Raw genomic sequence first — 17177 nt, forward strand, 5'->3', positions numbered from 1 at the left:
GGGACGGTCCACCCCAAAATTCCCAGATGAAACACCGACAAGTATTTTTTTTTTTTTTTTTACAAAATGTATTCATCTTCCTTGGAACTGAAAAATAAATCTATGTACAAAACAGGAAGAGATCAGGCTCCCCTCACCCACTCGCAAACAAACCCCTGTAGATTTCCTCTAGGGTCCCCCGAGACAGGCTGGACCTCGGGGAGGTTCCCAGAGGGTCGGAAGAAAGGTCTGCTCTGATCTAGGGCGTTTGGGCAGGGAGGGGGCAGGGCTCAGGATTCACACAGGCCGGGGGCAGAGTTTCACGTCCCCGACCCATGAGACAGAGAAGGAAGCTAGCATTTCCAAATTCTGGAAGCGTTTCTTAGGTTCTTTGTGGTAGGGGGTTTGCAAGGAATGGAATTTTGAAGTGCAGAAACGTTCTCCTAGGAGCTGGGCGGGGTCCTCGGTTCCCGGGCTGTAGGTGGGACCTGTGCTTCTAGGGTTTAGAGCGAAAGAGCCCCATGGGCTGGAAGCAACCCTGAGCCAACACCGCTCAGGACGAAGGTTAGAGCCTGGGTTCTGAGGTGAAGGCTGTTTCCCGTGGTTGGACCTTTAAAGACTGGTCATGGGGTCAGAGGGAAGGTTTCAGATGGCTGGCTGGGACCCCTGGGGATGGGCTCTATATTCCAATGACTGGGCAGAGCCCTCCATTCGGGGCGCTGAGCAGAGTTTGTACTCTGGGAACCTGCAGCCTGGGTTCCGGGTAGGGATGGGGCCTGCGGGTGGAGCCTGGGCTCAAGAGGCTGGGGTGGAGCCTCGTCGGGTTGAGGGCGGGCTCTTGGTAGGCGGATATGGAGTCCCGGTACTTCAGAGACCCTTGCGCTGCCGCTTGAGGAAGGAAAGCGTGTAGTCACTCGGTGTAGACACCTTCTGCTTCTTCATCTGCACTTGTGACTGCGCCGTGAGCTGCAGCTTGATGGCGCTCGAATTGATCTTGGTGGCCACAAGCAGCTCCTTCATGCCTTTCATCTTCTCGCTCTGGAATGTCAGCACTGGACCCTCGGGTGGCGGTGACGCAGCAGGTGCCGGCACTGGAGCCGCGCTGCTGCCTTCAGCGCCGCGGACAGTCCCGGGGACTGTGCCTGGGGGCTTCCGAGGGGGTCCCGGCACCGCACCCTGGCCCGCGCCTGGGCCCTTGTCCAGCGCCGGCTTCTTAGGCGGCGGCGGCTCCTCGGGCTTGGATTCCCGCCGTGGGCCCCGCCGCCGGCCTTCTCGGGCTTCCTCGCCCCACGGCTCTTCAGCCTCCGCCGCCTCCGCCTCTCGGCTCACTATGCGTACCTTCTGCCGCACCTGGGCCGGATGGGGAGGACAAGCGAAGGCCAAGGTTGCAGGCCAGTGGCTGGCACCCCGCGCCCCGGCCATCTTGGGGCCTTGGTCTCACTCGCACCCAAAGGGGATAGGCAGATCCCCTGCAGCTACAAACGTCTGACTCCTCCTGGCTGCTGTCACCACCCGCCCTCCCAGCCACCCTGCACAGCTACCTCTCACCTGTCCCTCAAAACGGCCTAGGGACTGCACAAGGAAGGTGGCCCAGCCCACGTGCAGCACGGGGGTGGGGCTGCCCTCTTCCCATTTGCAGATGCCATCGTAGAATCGCAGCAGATGGGCGAAGCACTCTGGGTCCTGGAGGGCAGAACCCTGACTCTGCATGCCCTGAGAAAGAGGGAAAAGAGGGCACAGTTAGTTCAGACCCCATTACTCACCCCTCACCAGGTGGCACACGCCAGACCTCTCATCTGCACAGAAAGCCCTGGCCCTGGCGGAGTGAGTAGGGGTGGGGAGAATTCTTAGAAACTCCTTCCTTTTATAAATCTAGCCCTTAGCCTGGACTTGGGGGGAGTGGGGAACCACCCTTTATCTCCATTTCACTCCCTCAACTGAATGAGTGACCCTGACAGAGAAAGAGAAGGGCTTCCATCCCATTTACCTCACCTCAAACCCAGACCCAGACCCTTGGCTACTGAGTAAGAGAACACAGCTGTCTGCCTGTCCTGCACCAAACTTTCCTGCGCCGCCCCCAGTCCCAGGCAGCAGTTCCACGTCCTGGGACTGGGAGCCCTGCTCAGGTGGGAAGGTGTGCACAGGCTGGGGCCCAGCCTTTCACCTGGGTCTGCTCCCCGGGTCGCTCCTCGCCAGCCTCCAGTAGGCTGGCAGCCTCCTTCAGCAGGTTGGGGATGACGTCATTGGCTACTTCAAAGAACTCCTTGTAGATCTCCTCGTCTTCACGGCAGTAGTTGTAGCTGTGAGGGCAGCAGGGCACTGTGGGGTCTCAGCCATGGCGGGTACCCCCAGGGACCTGGCAGGGGAGGGAGCCCTGGTTTCTTTCCCGGGATCATCCGGGGACCGAGTGAATGGTTGGGGTCCTTGCTCCGAGATGATGGTGCTGTGTCAGCCCAGAGCAAGAGTGAGGAGGGGGGCCGGGGATACAGAGCTGGATGGGAGTGGTCAGACATCAGGAGAGGGGAGGGAAGGAAAGGCCTGAGGCCCTCATGAGGGGTCCCTACCTCTCAGGCGATGGTGGTCTTGGCTGCCTAGTGACTGGAAGGAGAGGGGATAGAACTTGGGACCCAGGCCTCCCTCCTGGATGAGAGGGGTTGTAAATTGGGTGGAAGGGGAAGAAAAGCCGGGCTGGGGTCACGTGGGGGGAGCCTCACTCCTGGATGACGGTGGCTGTGTCGGCCCAGGCCTGCAGAGCTTCGCGCACATTGCGGTTGCGACAGTGGTAGCCAGCCAGGTACATGTAGGGGTAGATGTGCTCATCCCGGTAGTAGGTCTTGGCTGAGGCAATGCCCTGAGAATGAGCAGAGGGGTCTCAAGGAGGCAGCCCCAGATGGCACAAATGTTCCACTGGATCACAACTGGAAGGGGCATCGGGAAGATTCCAGAGTCTCCTCCCATGAGACCTTACTCCCCTGGCCATCATCCTCTCTGCCAGCTGCCCCTTCCCTGGTCTGCAGGTCTGCTTGCTCAGGCCTGGGCCAGGCTGCTGCAGGCACCCTGAAGACCAAGGCCTAGGAAGGGGAGGGGCTTATCCTCCAAGCTCAGGGTCTGTCCCTTTCCTGAACTTTCCCCCACAAACACCAAGGCCTTCCAAATCCAGTCTAATGTCCCTCCCAGCCCAGGAGCCCCCAGCCCCACCAAGTTAATACTCCCACCTCAGTGCTCTCACCACGTTTGACTTCTGTTATACTCCCAGAGGACAGTGACAAGTAGCAGAAAAAGTAGGGCTGAGGGGACAACTCTAGGACCTACCACTCCCAGGCAGAGAACCAGAACACCTCTCAGACATCCCTGACTGCACTGAATATGCACGCGGTAAATACAAAAAGGGGACTGGAGAGGTGATACCCCACAATACACACAAAATTCTCTCCTCACCTGCCCCCCCAGTTCCAAGTACAAGAGGACCCCAGCCACCGCTGGGCCGCCCTTCTCTACCCTTCTATACCTAAGATGTCCCCACCTTGTGGTAGAGGGTGAGTGGGTCCGGCCGGCCCGGGGTGGGCTCCAGCTCCTCCAGATCCGCCAGGTTCCCCAGCGCCATCGGGTACCTGGGAAAGGCTCGTAAGTCCAGGCTGCCCCCTAGCCCGCCCTGGGGCCCAGCCTGGCCACTCCCCCTACTGACCTTTCCAGATGTCCCAGGTCATAGAGCAGCCACAGCAGCTTCTAGGGGCCAAAGGACAAAAGTGCGAGCTGGTGAGAGGGAGGCACGCCCTCAGTCTACCAGGCAGAGGGAGCAGTCCAGCACCAGTAGGGGACTCCCCGCCGAGGTGGGAAAACCAGAATTTAGGAACTAGCCCCTGACTGGTGTCAAAGCACTTTCATGTCTCAATTTCCCCTTTCCCAAGAGCCCCAGGAAAGTCCAGGCCAGGAATGATTCAGCCATGTTACAGAAGGGGAAGCTGAAGCTCAGCACGGGGAAGCACGCTGGCCCAGGTCCCACAGGTACCCTCACCTGCTGCAGCTGCAGCAGCTCCAGGGAGTCAGTGTGCAGGTCAATGGAAGGGTTGATGGCGCACACCATAAATGCCACCTCCATCTTGCGGTCACAGCGCATGTATGATCCTTTCAGGTACAGCCAGCTCTTGGGAGAGGACAAGACCAGATGTCTTATGATGGCCCACCAGTGCCTGCTGTAGGGATTGACACCAGGAACACGGCCCTCCCCTTGAACAGGGCCCCGGACATATGGAGGTGGTGACACGAAGAGGGGAGCATGGCCCAAGAAAGCAGAGCTCCTTGGGTGGCCTGGGCTAGGAGAATATGGGGTGGGGTGGGGGAGTGCAGTACCCGCTCAGCCACACCCGCGTTGACTGTCTGGCCTCTGCGATCCTCATTGCCCTTGCCATGCCAAGTGACTTCAGCTGTTTGTTCTCCATTGGGCCCAAACACTACCCAGGCGTGGTCCTCGGACAAGGCCAAGTGGACATCCCGGAGACCGAGAGCCTGGCAGGCCCCCACCACGGCAAAGGCCACACCAGAGCTGTCCAGTTTGGTGCCTGTGGAAGGGAAAGTAATCAAAGAGGGTCCTCTGAGCTCTGGCCTGGGGGAAGGGACCCGCCAGTGGTAGGCCATGCTCCTTCCCACCCTCACCCCCATACCTTTGCCCTCTGACACTCCTGCCCTGCTTCCCTCTATCCCTTTCCTCCTAACTGTTCAGGGCCTCTCCCTCCCCCCTTACATTCCACATCCTCAACAGGAGACCCTGAATCTTTCGTAGTTTCCCAGCTTTTGACCCTGCCTTTTCTATTTCTCTGCAACTGTATTATATATTTCTGCTAATTTAAGCATTTCCTCATTTTACTGTACTAGGTTATAACCAGGACACCGGCCAACACTTTTTTACACACCCACTGATGGACACTCCTAATTTATCTCTGTCCTCTTTTCTTGCTAAGCTCAGAAGTAGCCTCAGATTCCTTCTCAATATGGCACTCCAGGACCTGAATGCCAGTTAACTGGCCTTAGAACAAAAAGGAAAGCTCTTTGCAAGTCCTGAGCTTTCAGCTTCTCAAGGTGAAGCCCTAGTCTGTTCACCTTCAAATTATGTTCATAGATACTCCATGGATTGTCTCAATTCCATGAAACATAGACAGATTTTGGCTCCTGACCCCCTAAATCTTCTGCTGCCCTCTGTGCCCCAGGCTGAGCTGCAGTAGCTGAGGTGCTGAGGGGGCAGAGGGTGGGCTAATGGATTCGGAGTCAAGTGACTGAGGTCCAGTCCCAGCCCCGTCACTCTGTGTCACTTTGGCAGATCACTTTCTCTCCCGGGGCTTCAGTTTCTCTAGCTGCAATGGGGGACGTAACACTTGGCCCACCTCACAAGCTTACAGGTCTCAAACGGGCTCTGTAAACCACAGTGTTGGGAAGAGGTGGGCCAAGATTCTCACGTGAGACAGCCACCTGTCTCTTGCCACCTGTAGGGCTCCAACCTGTGATGAAGCTGAAGAGGGACTGGATGTGGGCACGATCCTTGAAGTAGGAGCGGCTGAGGCTATTCCAGATGACATCGGAGACCTTCTTGACCAGCTCACGGCTGGAGACGCCCCCCTCTCGCGGGTAGAGAGACAGGTCAACGGCGCCACGGATCTGGGCAGTGAAGCGGGCATAGAGGGCAGCGATGATGGACAGGTCGGCCACCGGGAAGTAGGTGAGGCCGCCAGGAGGGTCGGGCGCAGGGCTGGGCTGAAAAGTGAGCTCAGGCACGTTGGTGGGGATGACGCGGTTGACAGCTAGGAAATGCTCCACGAAGCCCAGTACCAAGGATAGGAGCACCAGGTCCGGCTCCTCTCGGCCCAGCTCGGCAGCGAACAGGCGCACCACATCGTCGATGGAACGCAGCGGGAATAGCGTTTTCTGGGCAGCCTTCAGCCCCATGGCGGCGGCCCTCGGCCTGCGGGCGACCGGAGGAGAGGGATGGTCGGGTGGGCACGGCCCACGAGTCCCCTCCCAGGTTCGGCTAGCGTTCCACACCCCTCTACACACCCACAGACACCAACCCTTGCTTCCCCGCCCCTTCACGCTCCGCTCATCTGTTCCCCCTCTTTCATCGAAGAGACCCCTCAGCCGAGGCTACAGGGCCTTCCTGTCCCCCACACCACCAGGAGCCCCGGCCCCGAAGAAGGTGAGCCCCTAGGACCCCGCTGAGCACTCCCAATGGCCGCCCCGCCCCCTCTCTGCGCTCATACCCCCGGGGCCCTAGAGTCCGCCGGAAGGCGCCCCTAGGCCAGTCCCCCCAAATCCCAAGGAGAGACCTGGCCTAGGTCCCCCGCGCCCACCTCCGCGCTTACATCCCACACAAGGCACCGCGGCGCCCGCCGCCTGAAGTCTGCTGGGAAATGGAGTTCCGCCCCCCTCGGGCCGCACTGCCTGCCGGGAAGAGCAGTCCAAGGCCCGCTGTTGTCCCTGCCAAGTCTTGAAATGGTGGCCGGGCCGGCCAGTCCGCGATGGCTTATGGGAGTGGTAGTCCCGCTGCTCTGGGCTCCCCAGAGGGCGGAGAAGAGCGGAGGCAGCCCCGCCTTTCTGAGGTCCTCAGGGATTGGTCATTCCAATTCACGCACACCCAGGTAGCCGAGGAACCGCAGTGCCTTTTGGGAGATGTAGTCCGGGTAGTGAGCGGGCAGTGTCCGCTTCTGTAGGTTGTTGCTTGTTGGCAAGATGTGATGACAACGGGAACTTTTTAACACTGCTGGAGTACTGTAAATGTGTTCAGCCATTTTAGTTGGTTATTTATCGGTATCGATTAACACATAAAAGTGCCTACTGTAAGTCTAGCTTTCGGTCTACAGGGAAAATCTGACACGTGTGCAAAGAAGACCATCTAAAGAACCATTGTAGTTATTTGTAATACAGCAAAAGAAGAGTAAAGTAACTCTCTGCATCCTAAGATGGATCTTCAGGGCACATTGTTCAAGGGGAGAGGCTGCAGAACAATATGTATGATGGGGTAGTATTTATATTACCATTTAAAAACTTCAAAATAATACTAAATAATTTCTACAGAATCAGTCACTCTCTTATGCATTTAGGAAACAGATTTTTGCTGCCTATAATGGGCCAAGCTCTCAGGCACTAGCTATGTAGCAGTGAGTAAAACAGATCAAATTCCTACCCTACTTCACTTCTGTACATTATCCCCCACAAAACTGTAAATCTAGCCTAATCATGAGAGAAGTTTGGGCAAACACAAACTGAGGGACTTTCAGACTGGCCATACCTGACAGCTCTCCTCAAAAGTGTTCAGGTCATGAAAGACAAGGAAAGAGTGAGAAACCATTGCACATTAGAAGATACTAAGGAGACAGGGTCAGACTTTATTTTGGGGGGGCTCCAAAATCACTGCAGACGGTGATTGCAGCCATGAAATTAAAAGACGCTTACTCCTTGGAAGGAAAGTTATGACCAACCTAGATAGCATATTCAAAAGCAGAGACATTACTTTGCCAACAAAGGTCCATCTATCTAGTCAAGGCTATGGTTTTTCCAGTGGTCATGTATGGATGTGAGAGTTGGACTGTGAAGAAGGCTGAGCGCCAAAGAATTGATGCTTTTGAATTGTGGTGTTGGAGAAGACTCTTGAGAGTCCCTTGGATTGCAAGGAGATCCAACCAGTCCATTCTGAAGGAGATCAGTCCTGGGTGTTCTTTGGAAGGACTGATGCTAAAGCTGAAACTCCAATACTTTGGCCACCTCATGCGAAGAGTTGACTCATTGGAAAGACTCTGATGCTGGGAGGGATTGGGGGCAGGAGGAGAAGGGGACGACAGAGGATGAGATGGCTGGATGGCATCACCAACTCAATGGACGTGAGTCTGAGTGAACTCCGGGAGTTGGTGATGGACAGGGAGGCCTGGCATGCCGCGATTCATGGGGTTGCCAAGAGTGGGACAGGACTGAGCAACTGAACTGAACTGAAGGAAACAGGACCAACGTGGTGTTCTAGATTGAATCCTAGACCAGAAGAAAAAGGATTTAGTGGAAAAACTGGTGAAGAGGGTGGCTGATTGGCCCAGCTTGCCCAAGTCTGAGGGGACTTCAGGGGAGTGGGACTTTCAGTTTTAAAACTAAACCAGTCAAGTCTTGGGCACCTGTGAGCACTACTTATGAAATTCAAAACTATCTGTAGCTTCGTTCATTTTTCAAAGATCAGCCCTGGGATTTCTTTGGAAGGAATGATGCTAAAGCTGAAACTCCAGTACTTTGGTCACCTCATGTGAAGAGTTGACTCATTGGAAAAGACTCTGATGCTGGGAGGGATTAGGGGCAGGAGGAGAAGGGGACGACGGAGGATGAGATGGCTGGATGGCATCACTGACTCAATGGATGTAAGTCTGAGTGAACTCCGGGAGTTGGTGATGGACAGGGAGGCCTGGCGTGCTGCGATTCATGGGGTCACAAAGAGTCAGACACGACTGAGGGACTGAACTGAACTGAAGTTTTGATAAATGTACCATGTTGTGTAAGATGCTAACATTTAGGGACGTTTAGTGAGGCATATATGGGAATTATATATAATTAATTGTCAAGTCTTGGGCACCTGTGAGCACTACTTATGAAATTCAAAACTATCTGTAGCTTCGTTTATTTTTCATTCCTAAGTTTTGATAAATGTACAGTGTTGTGTAAGATGTTAACATTTAGGGAAGTTGAGTGAGGCATATATGGGAATTAGATCATCAAGGACTGCGTTCTGGGGTACCCCGTCATGTAGAGGTTGGGAAACCAGGAGGAACCAGCAAAGATTCTGAGAGGAATCAGCCAGAGAGATGGGAGAAAAGCCACATGGGCATTTGGTTTAGAGGACCAAGCCAGAGGAATGATCCACAGGGTGCCCACAGGTCAGCAAGCTGAGCACCAAGGACTGATTGCATTTAGCTCTGTGAGAACCCCTGGCGACCACCTCAGGAGTAGTTTGGGAACAAAAGCCCAGAGTTCTTGGGCTCAAGAAAAATGAGAGGGAAGAAATTGGAGACAGTGATAATACACAACTCTTTTAGGGAGCTTTCCAGAAGAGAAGAAAAAACCAAGCTGGCAACTGGAGGTAGAAGGTCAGAGGAGGTCCTGGTGTTGTGGCTGTTTTTTGGGTTTTTTTGATAGGTAAGAAGTGGATTTATTCAGATACAGACAGAAGCACACTCCACAGACAGAGTTTGGGCCATCACAGAGGGTGAGTGCAGCCCCGAAATTTGATGTGGTTAGTTTTTATAGGCTGGGTCTTGATGTCTCATCGCAGAAAGAATTCAGACAAAGTGATAGGTGAAGAGTGGATTTATTCAGATACAGAGAATCACACTCCACAGACAGAGTGTGGGCCATTGCAGAGGGCGAGTGCAACGTGGCTGTTGTTTAATAGGAGAAAAGGCAGGACTGATGACCTGGAACAAGTAGAGAGGATGGGCGTTCCCAATTTGCAGGCCTGTAGAAAAAAAATTTTTTTAACTAAAAAACCCCCCACAATTTTCAGGCTTGTCCTTTGCTAGTAGCATGAACAGTTCTAGTCACAATAATTGGAGATACGGTAGAGTACATGGGTACTTTCATTTTCTCAATGAAATAGGAAGCCCAGCTGGTCTTCCTCCCAAATGCCACCTTCTCAAGGAGGCTGACCCAGACCTAACCAGCCTACTTAAAATCATAGTGTCCAACCGAAATGCTTCTTCTAACCCCTCCCCTCCACTGTGCTTTCTAAAATGTTTTCTTCTAAAGCACTAACAGCTTCTAGAACAGGGTTTCTCAACCGGGGCAGATTGACATTCATATCGTATACGTGCTCAGTCACTCAGTCGTGTCTGACTCTTTTGAGATCCCATGGACTGAAGCCCACCAGGCTCTTCTGTCCATGGGATTTTTCAGGCAAGTATATTGGAGCTGGTTGTCATTTCCTACTCCAGGGGAGCTTCCCAACCCAGGGATCGAACCCATGTCTCCTTCGTCTCCTTAACTGACAGGCGGATTCTTTACCACTAGCGTCACTGCAGTTGGGGACCAATTTGTGCCCTGTAGGATGCTTAGCAGCCTCCCTGGCTTCTCCCCCTTTTAGATGTCCCTCCCCCTGTTGTGACAGTAGAAATGTCTCCAAACATTGCCAAATATCTCTGGGGGGCAAACTGCTCCCTGTTGAGAACCACTTCTCAAGCACCTCATAAGTGCTCAGTTGCTTCAGTAATGTCTGACTCTCTGCAGCCCCATGGACTGTCGCCCACCAGGGTCCTCCATAATTGTTGTTATTGCTCAGTCACTCAGTTGTGTCTGACTCTTTGCAACCCATGGACTGCGGCACACCAGGCTTCCCTGTCCTGCACAATCTCCCGGAGTTTGTGCAAACTCATGTCCATTGGCTCAGTGATGCCATCCAAGCATCTCATGCTGTGTTGCCCCCTTCTCCTCCTGTCCTTAGTCCTTCCCAGCATCAGGGTCTTTTCATTGAGTCAGCTCTTCTCATCAGGTGGCTGAAGTATTGGAGCTTCAACTTTTCAGCATCAGTCCTTCCAATGAATTGATCCAGGATTGAGTTCCTGTAGGATTGACTGGTTTGATCTCCTTGCAGTCCAAGCGACTCTCAAGAGTCTTCTCCAGCACCACAGTTTGAAGGCATCAATTCTTTGGCACTTAGCCTTCTTTATGGTCCAACTCTCACATCTGTACATGACTACTGGAAAAACCATAGCTTGACATTTATTATTTGTCTCAAACCACCAAACTGTAAGCTCCACAATGACAGGTAACATGTCTGTTTTATTCATGGATGTGTTCCATGTCCCTAGAATAGTGTCCTGTACATAACTGATGTTCAACAATTATTTGCTTGATAAATGAACAAATAACATTCATTCATAAGAGTGATTATAAACATTGGCCCAGAATTTAAGCTGTTTGCGGTGGGGGACAGAAGTACGGACACAAGAGGAATGAGGGACAGCAAAAGGGTGGCAAAATCAATGAATTATTGAACTTCCCTGGTGGTCCAGTGGTTAAGAATCCACTTACCAGGGCTTTCCTGGTGGCTCAGTGGTAAAGAATCTGCCTGCCAATGCAGGAGACACAGGTTTGATCCCTGGGTTGGGAAGATGCCCTAGAGGAGGAAATGGCAACCCACTCCCACATTCTTTCCTGAGAAATTCCATAGACAGAGGAACCTTGGTGGTCTAGAGTTCATGGGGTCATAGAGTCAGACGTGACTGAGCACACCCACGAGCAAGGCAGGAGGATGGGTTTGATCCCTGGTCTGGAAAGATCCCACATGCTGTAGAGCAACTAAGCCCATCCACAGCTACTGAGCCGGCGCTCTAGAGGTGGGAACTGCGACCACTGAGCTCATGCACCACAGCTACTGAAACCCATGCTCAACAACAAGAGAAGCCACTGCGATGAGAAGCCTGCTCACCACAGTTAGAGAGCAGCCCCCACCCATCCCAACTGGATAAAGTCCATGAGGCAGTGAAGACCCAGCACAGACAAAAATAAATAAATGAACGGATTGTACGTTCCAGTGGGGTTAAAACTTTGTTGTTGTTGGGGTACTAGAGACAGCTGAAAAGATAAGGGTGTTAGTTAGAGAGTGGGAGGCTTGGCATTGAAATTATGGGGAGAAGGTTGCTGTCATTATTAGCAGTGAAAATATTTAGGGAAATTCCCCGGTGGTCCAGTGGTTAGGACTCCACCCTCTCACTGCTGAGGACCCAGGTTCAATCCCTGGTTGGGGAACTAAATCCCACAAGTCATGCAAGGAGGGGAAAAAAAAAATTAACAGTAGTGCTTTCTGTACAAACCTAACAGGAGCTGTATACATAAATTTTAAATTTCTAGTAGCTACATTAAAAAAGTAAAAGATACAAGTGAGATTAATTTTAATCACATATAGCAAAATGTATTTCAACTCATAGTCAATATAAAGTTACAAAGGACAATTTATGTTTTTCTACACTAAGTCCTGTTTGCACAACACAAGACTTAGTTCTGTACACAACAAAGGTCCATATGGTCAGAGCTATGGCTTTTCCAGTAGTCATCTATGGATATGAGTTGGACCATAAAGAAGGCTGAGCCCCAAAGAACTGATGCTTTCAAATTGTGGTGCTTGAGAAGACTCTTGAGAGTCCCTTGGACAGCAAGGAGATCAAACCAGTCGATTCTAAAGGAAATCGAACCCTGAGTATTCATTGGAAAGACTGATGCTGGAGCTGAAGCTACAATACTTTGGCCAACTGATGCAAAGTGTCAACTCATTGGAAAAGACCCTGATGCTGGGGCAGACTGAGGGCAGGAGGAGAGGGGGGCGACAGAGGATGAGATGGCTCGAGGGCATCACCGACTCAATGGACATGTGTTTGAGCAAACTCTGGGAGATAAGTGAAGGACAGGAAAGCCTGGCATGCTGAAGTCCTTGGGGTTGCAAAGAGTCAGACATGACATAGCGACTGCACAACAACAATTGAAGGACAATTGCTTTACAATATTATATTGGTTTCTGCCATTCATCAATATGACTTAGCAACTGAACAACAAAGCCTTTGAAATCTGGTATGTTTTATACACACAGCATATCTGACCAGTCATATTTCAAATGTTCAGTGGCTACATGTGACCAGTGGCTCCCATATGACAGTGTGGCTCTCCAGTATGGCTGTGAGAGTGAGGGACTGGAAGGTAAGATCATGGGACAAGATGGAGCTCAAGGAACAGAGAAGCCTGGCAGCTGGATCATCCATGTGTATATCAAAGTCTCTAAGATTTAAAATAGTAGTAAGTGAAGTGAATTCAAAGTGCTCAGTTTAGTTCAGTTCAGTCGCTCAGTCGTGTCCAACTCTCTGCAACCCCATGAGTCGCAGCACGCCAGGCCTCCCTGTCCATCACCAACTCCTGGAGTTCACTCAGACTCACGTCCATTGAGTTGGTGATGCCATCCAGCCATCTCATCCTCTGTCGTCCCCTTCTCCTCCTGCCCCCAATCCCTCCCAGCATCAGAGTCTTTTCAATGAGTCAACTCTTCGCATGAGGTGGCCAAAGTACCAGAGTTTCAGCTTTAGCATCATTTCTTCCAAAGAAATCCCAGGGCTGACCTCCTTCAGAATGGACTGGTTGGATCTCCTTGCAGTCCAAGGGACTTTCAAGAGTCTTCTCCAACACCACAGTTCAAAAACATCAATTCTTCGGCACTCAGCTTTCTTCACAGTCCAACTCTCACATCCATACATGACCACTGGAAAAACCATAGCTTTGACTAGACGGACCTTTGTTGGCAAAGTAATGTCTCTGCTTTTCAATATGCTATCTAGGTTGGTCATAACTTTCCTTCCAAGGAGTAAGCATCTTTTAATTTCATGGCTGCAGTCACCATCAAAGTGCTCAGTCATGTCCAACTCTTTGTGACCCCATAGACTATACGGTCCATGGGAGTCTCAGCCAGAATACTGGAGTGGGTAGCTGTTCCCTTCTCCAGGGGATCTTCCCAACCCAGGTCTCCCACATTGCAGGTGGATTTTTTACCAGCTGAGCCACCAGGGAAGTAGGATAGAGGGAATTCCCTGGCGGTCTAGTGGTTAGGACCAATGCTTTCACTACCAAAGGCCTGGGTTTAATCCCTGGTCAGGGAACTGAGGTCCTACAAGCTGTGCAGCATGGCCAGCCAAGATAAATAAATGTAATAAAACAAGAGTTGGATAGAGAGAGTGGCAACAAGCCAGGAGCTAGAATTATTAAGAAATGAGCCATGCATGGGTTGGGAGACATTGAGACAAAGTGAGTGGTAAAAGCTGATAACTTGAGTTCAAACCTACGTGTTTGAAAGGAAGAGGGAGCAGGATGTCTACCAGCGGCCTCAGGAAGGACACCTACCCCATCTCCAGGCCGCAAGGCAGGAGGGCTGTGGAAAGTCTGTGGGACACGAGGCAGTGAGCATAACCCCAAAGGGCAAAGTTTCCACCAGAGCAGGAGGGCTAAGGACCATTTGCAAAAGGGGGCGAGGGCGCAGGGGATTTTGCTGCAGTTGGACCATCAACTCTAGAGCACATGGTGAACAGCTTTCGGGAGCTGAGGGTGGAGACAGGATCAGAACAAGGGATGGCCAGAGCCATGGAGAACCTAGAGGCCTCAGCCCCTGCAGTGGACCGAGCAACAGGGACAGGAGTAGGCCCAGGTCTGATGGTCTTGAGGCAGGGGTCCAGTGGTGGGCCAGCTGCAAGCACGGAGGTCAGGGCTTCCTGCTGAGGACAGGGAGGGTCCTGAAGATCCAACTGGATTCCTGCTGATGGAGAGGAGGCTAGGGGACGGTGGTCCCTCTTGATGCCCGCCAATGACATGGTACACACGGACATAAATTAACGTCATGAGGGGAGGGCAGGGAGTCAAATGGGAGTTCAGCCTCCAATTTACCAGAAAAACAAATGTGTATTGTTGTAATCAAAATTAATTTAAAATAGCATCTGCTATGTCTTAACAAAAGTATTAAATCTGAATTTAATAAGGAAACAATCAGACAAATGCAAATTGCAAGTTATTCTACCAAAAAAACTGGCCTGGACTGTTAAAAAAGATGTTAACCTCATAAAAAAATGACCTATAAAGGAAGGAGGAGAAAGTTGTCTTGGGTCAAATGAGATTCAAGAGACACAAGAACTGAATGCAACATGTGATCTAGAATCGGATACTCAACTTTTTTTTAATGCTATAAAGAATGTTTTTGACATGATTATACCACAAGCTGGTTGACTTAAACAGAAATGTATCACTTCACAGATGTGGAGGCTAGAAGTCCAAGATAAAAATGACTGCAGGAGACACAGAGAACAGAATTATGGGCACGGGAGTGGGGTGGGGGGAGGAGAGGGTGGGGCAGCTGGAGAGTAGCGTGGAAACATACACACTGGCATATGTGAAATAGAGAGCCAGCGGGCACTTTGCTGTGTGACTCTGGGAACTCAAACCAGGGCTCTGTGACAACCTAGAGGCGTGGGACGGGGTGGGAGCGGGGAGGCTTAAGAGGGAGGGGACATAAGTATACCTATGGCTGATTCATGTTGATGTATGGCAGAAACCAGCATAATATTGTAAAGCAATTATCCTTCAATTAAAAATAAATAAATTAAAAAAAAAAATGTCTGCAGGATTTGTTACTCCTGAGAGCTGTGAGAAAATCTATTCCAGGCCTCTCTCCTAGCTACGAGTGGTTTATTGGCAAATCCATGGCATTCCTTGGATTATAGAAGCATCACCCTGATCTCTGCCCTCATTTTCACTTGGTGCGCTCCCTGTGTATGCATCCACATTTCCCCCTTTTTTAAAGGACACCAGTCATATTGGGTTAGAGCCAACCCTAATGACCTTGTTTTAACTACTTACGTTTGCAATGCCTCTAGTTCCGAATGAGGTCACACTCTGAAGTATTTGGGAATAGGACTTCATTTTTAGGGGTCATAATTCAACCCATAACAGATTAATACAGAGTATCAATATTAAATCTTGTGAGAATGACTTATGGTGGTTCCTTATTCTTTTTTTTTTCCTCTTTTTTGGCCTCACCATGCACCTTGCAGGATCTTAGTTCCCTGACCAGGGATTGAACCAGGGCCCTCAGCAGTGATAGCATGGAGTCCTAACCACTGGACTGCCAAAGCACAGCCAGAAAAAAAAAGATATGCCCTGGGAACTTCCTGGAGATCTAATGGTTAGGACTCTACACTTCCACTGCCAAGGACGCAGGTTCAAGACATGGATCGGCAGGGAATTCCCTTGGTGGTGGTTCCTTTTTCTTAACGGATGTCTGCAAAGTATTGAGCAAAGTTCAGGTTGTGTGTAACTTACCTTCAGATGGTAGCGAAATACATCATCAGTACATGAGAAACACAAAAGCAGCAAACTGTGAGCAAACGTGAATCCAGAAGAGGGTGGGGAGTTTGTAATCCTTCAACCTTTTTTGAAATTTGTCAACATAAAACTTTGGAAGAAAAAACATTTTTTTAACGTGAAACTGTGAAAACCTGTTGGCTAAATTATTGAAGGGTGCTAGGGAAATGGCCATTTCTCCAATTTGGTGAGGCTGTAGCTTGCAAGAGGCCTTGGCGTCCCTGCCCTAGGCTGTGTCTTCAGGTTTTGGCATCTCCATAGACAGAGCAAACATTTCCTGAGTGTATATAATTTAATTTATATATAACATTAGTATATAACCATTTTATACTGATTATCTCACCAGAGTCTTACTAGAACCTCTTATGATGGGTTTTAGGATCCCAACTTGCAGAACGGAAACTGATGCTTGGAGGTCAGGTAACTTGCTCCTGACTGCGGCCGTTGCGGTTCAGCTGCTCAGCTGCTGTTTGTGACCCCTGGACCGCAGCGTGCCAGGCTCCCCTGTCCTTCACTATCTCCCTGAGTTTGCTCAAACTCATGTCCATTGAGTTGATGATGCTATCCAACCATCTCATCCTCTGTACTAGACTGGAATCAAGGCTACACTCCTAACCAGGCCTTGGAATTTCATGGGCCCCCAAGCTCTAGCAAGACCTAGGCCCTTTTTTGGTTACTTTTCCTAGCTTTCGGGCCATCTACAAGCCTTAGGGCACAGCCATCAGCTCCAGACCTGCCCTGATCCTGGTGCACAGGCCTTACCTTCCTGCCTCACCCAGCCCCACCTCCAGGCCAGGGTCCTGCCCAGTCATGGACACCCCAGCTCAGAACAAGGAGACCCCTCCCAGACATCCCCGCCTCCCCACCAGCCTCACCTGGGTGGAACAGCAGGCCGTGCCCTCCAGATCCACTTCCTACCCCGGCCCCCTACCTCCCGGTTCTGTACCCTAAAGGCTGCCCTCTAGATCTGCAGAAACTGAGGTCTAGGAGCCTCTGGTTGCTGCTTGGGTTTGGACCAGAGGAAGCAGGAGATGGAAGGGAGGGAGTAGAGTGAGGAAAGGAATTAATTTCCTGGGCTGCCTTCCTGCTTGGCCACGGCCAAGTGCTTCCCTGAGAGCCATAACTCCCGCTGGTAACACCTGCCTTGCCCAGCTGACCTGGAGGTGATAACAGCTCCTCGCTGCTGCCAGGGCTCAGGGCACCACCACTCCTTGGTCGGTTCCCCTGATGCTGCCCACACTTTTGTAAACTGCCCCTTCACTTAGGACTTAAAAAAATATATATATCTATTTGGCTGC

At 51.3% G+C, this 17177-nt stretch overlaps 1 protein-coding gene and 1 non-coding gene across 5 annotated transcripts; one reads left to right on the forward strand and one right to left on the reverse strand.

Annotated features, from left to right (window-relative positions):
- Window positions 1–77: 77 nt before the first annotated feature.
- Window positions 78–6478, reverse strand: MEN1 (menin 1). Of its 4 annotated transcripts, none has more exons than XM_006056518.4 (10): window positions 6330–6478; window positions 5472–5932; window positions 4330–4538; window positions 3995–4123; window positions 3665–3705; window positions 3503–3590; window positions 2694–2830; window positions 2144–2279; window positions 1528–1692; window positions 78–1329 (listed from the first exon to the last, which is right to left on the reverse strand). In XM_006056518.4, coding segments are annotated over exons 1-10 (1851 nt in total). In that variant the 5' UTR covers window positions 6332–6478; the 3' UTR covers window positions 78–846. The 4 variants fall into 4 exon arrangements, with proteins under 4 accessions (XP_006056580.2, XP_006056581.2, XP_006056582.2 ...); XM_006056519.4 differs by having other exon boundaries at window positions 6318–6477; XM_006056520.4 differs by having other exon boundaries at window positions 6294–6358.
- Window positions 6479–11669: 5191 nt separating this feature from the next.
- TRNAE-CUC lies at window positions 11670–11742 on the forward strand. The gene has a single exon. It is a non-coding gene; the product is annotated as a tRNA-Glu (tRNA).
- The last annotated feature ends 5435 nt before the right edge of the window (window positions 11743–17177 follow it).

The sequence above is a fragment of the Bubalus bubalis genome, chromosome 5, assembly GCF_019923935.1.
Source record: "Bubalus bubalis isolate 160015118507 breed Murrah chromosome 5, NDDB_SH_1, whole genome shotgun sequence".
In the NCBI taxonomy this organism is placed as follows: Eukaryota; Metazoa; Chordata; class Mammalia; order Artiodactyla; family Bovidae; genus Bubalus; species Bubalus bubalis.

Coding starts and splice junctions, on each gene's coding strand:
- MEN1 (XM_006056518.4), bottom strand. Junction 2,280..2,693: donor ACAGCCACCGTCATCCAGGA/GTGAGGCTCCCC, acceptor CTGCCCTCACAG/CTACAACTACTGCCGTGAAG. Junction 1,693..2,143: donor GACCCGGGGAGCAGACCCAG/GTGAAAGGCTGG, acceptor CCTCTTTCTCAG/GGCATGCAGAGTCAGGGTTC.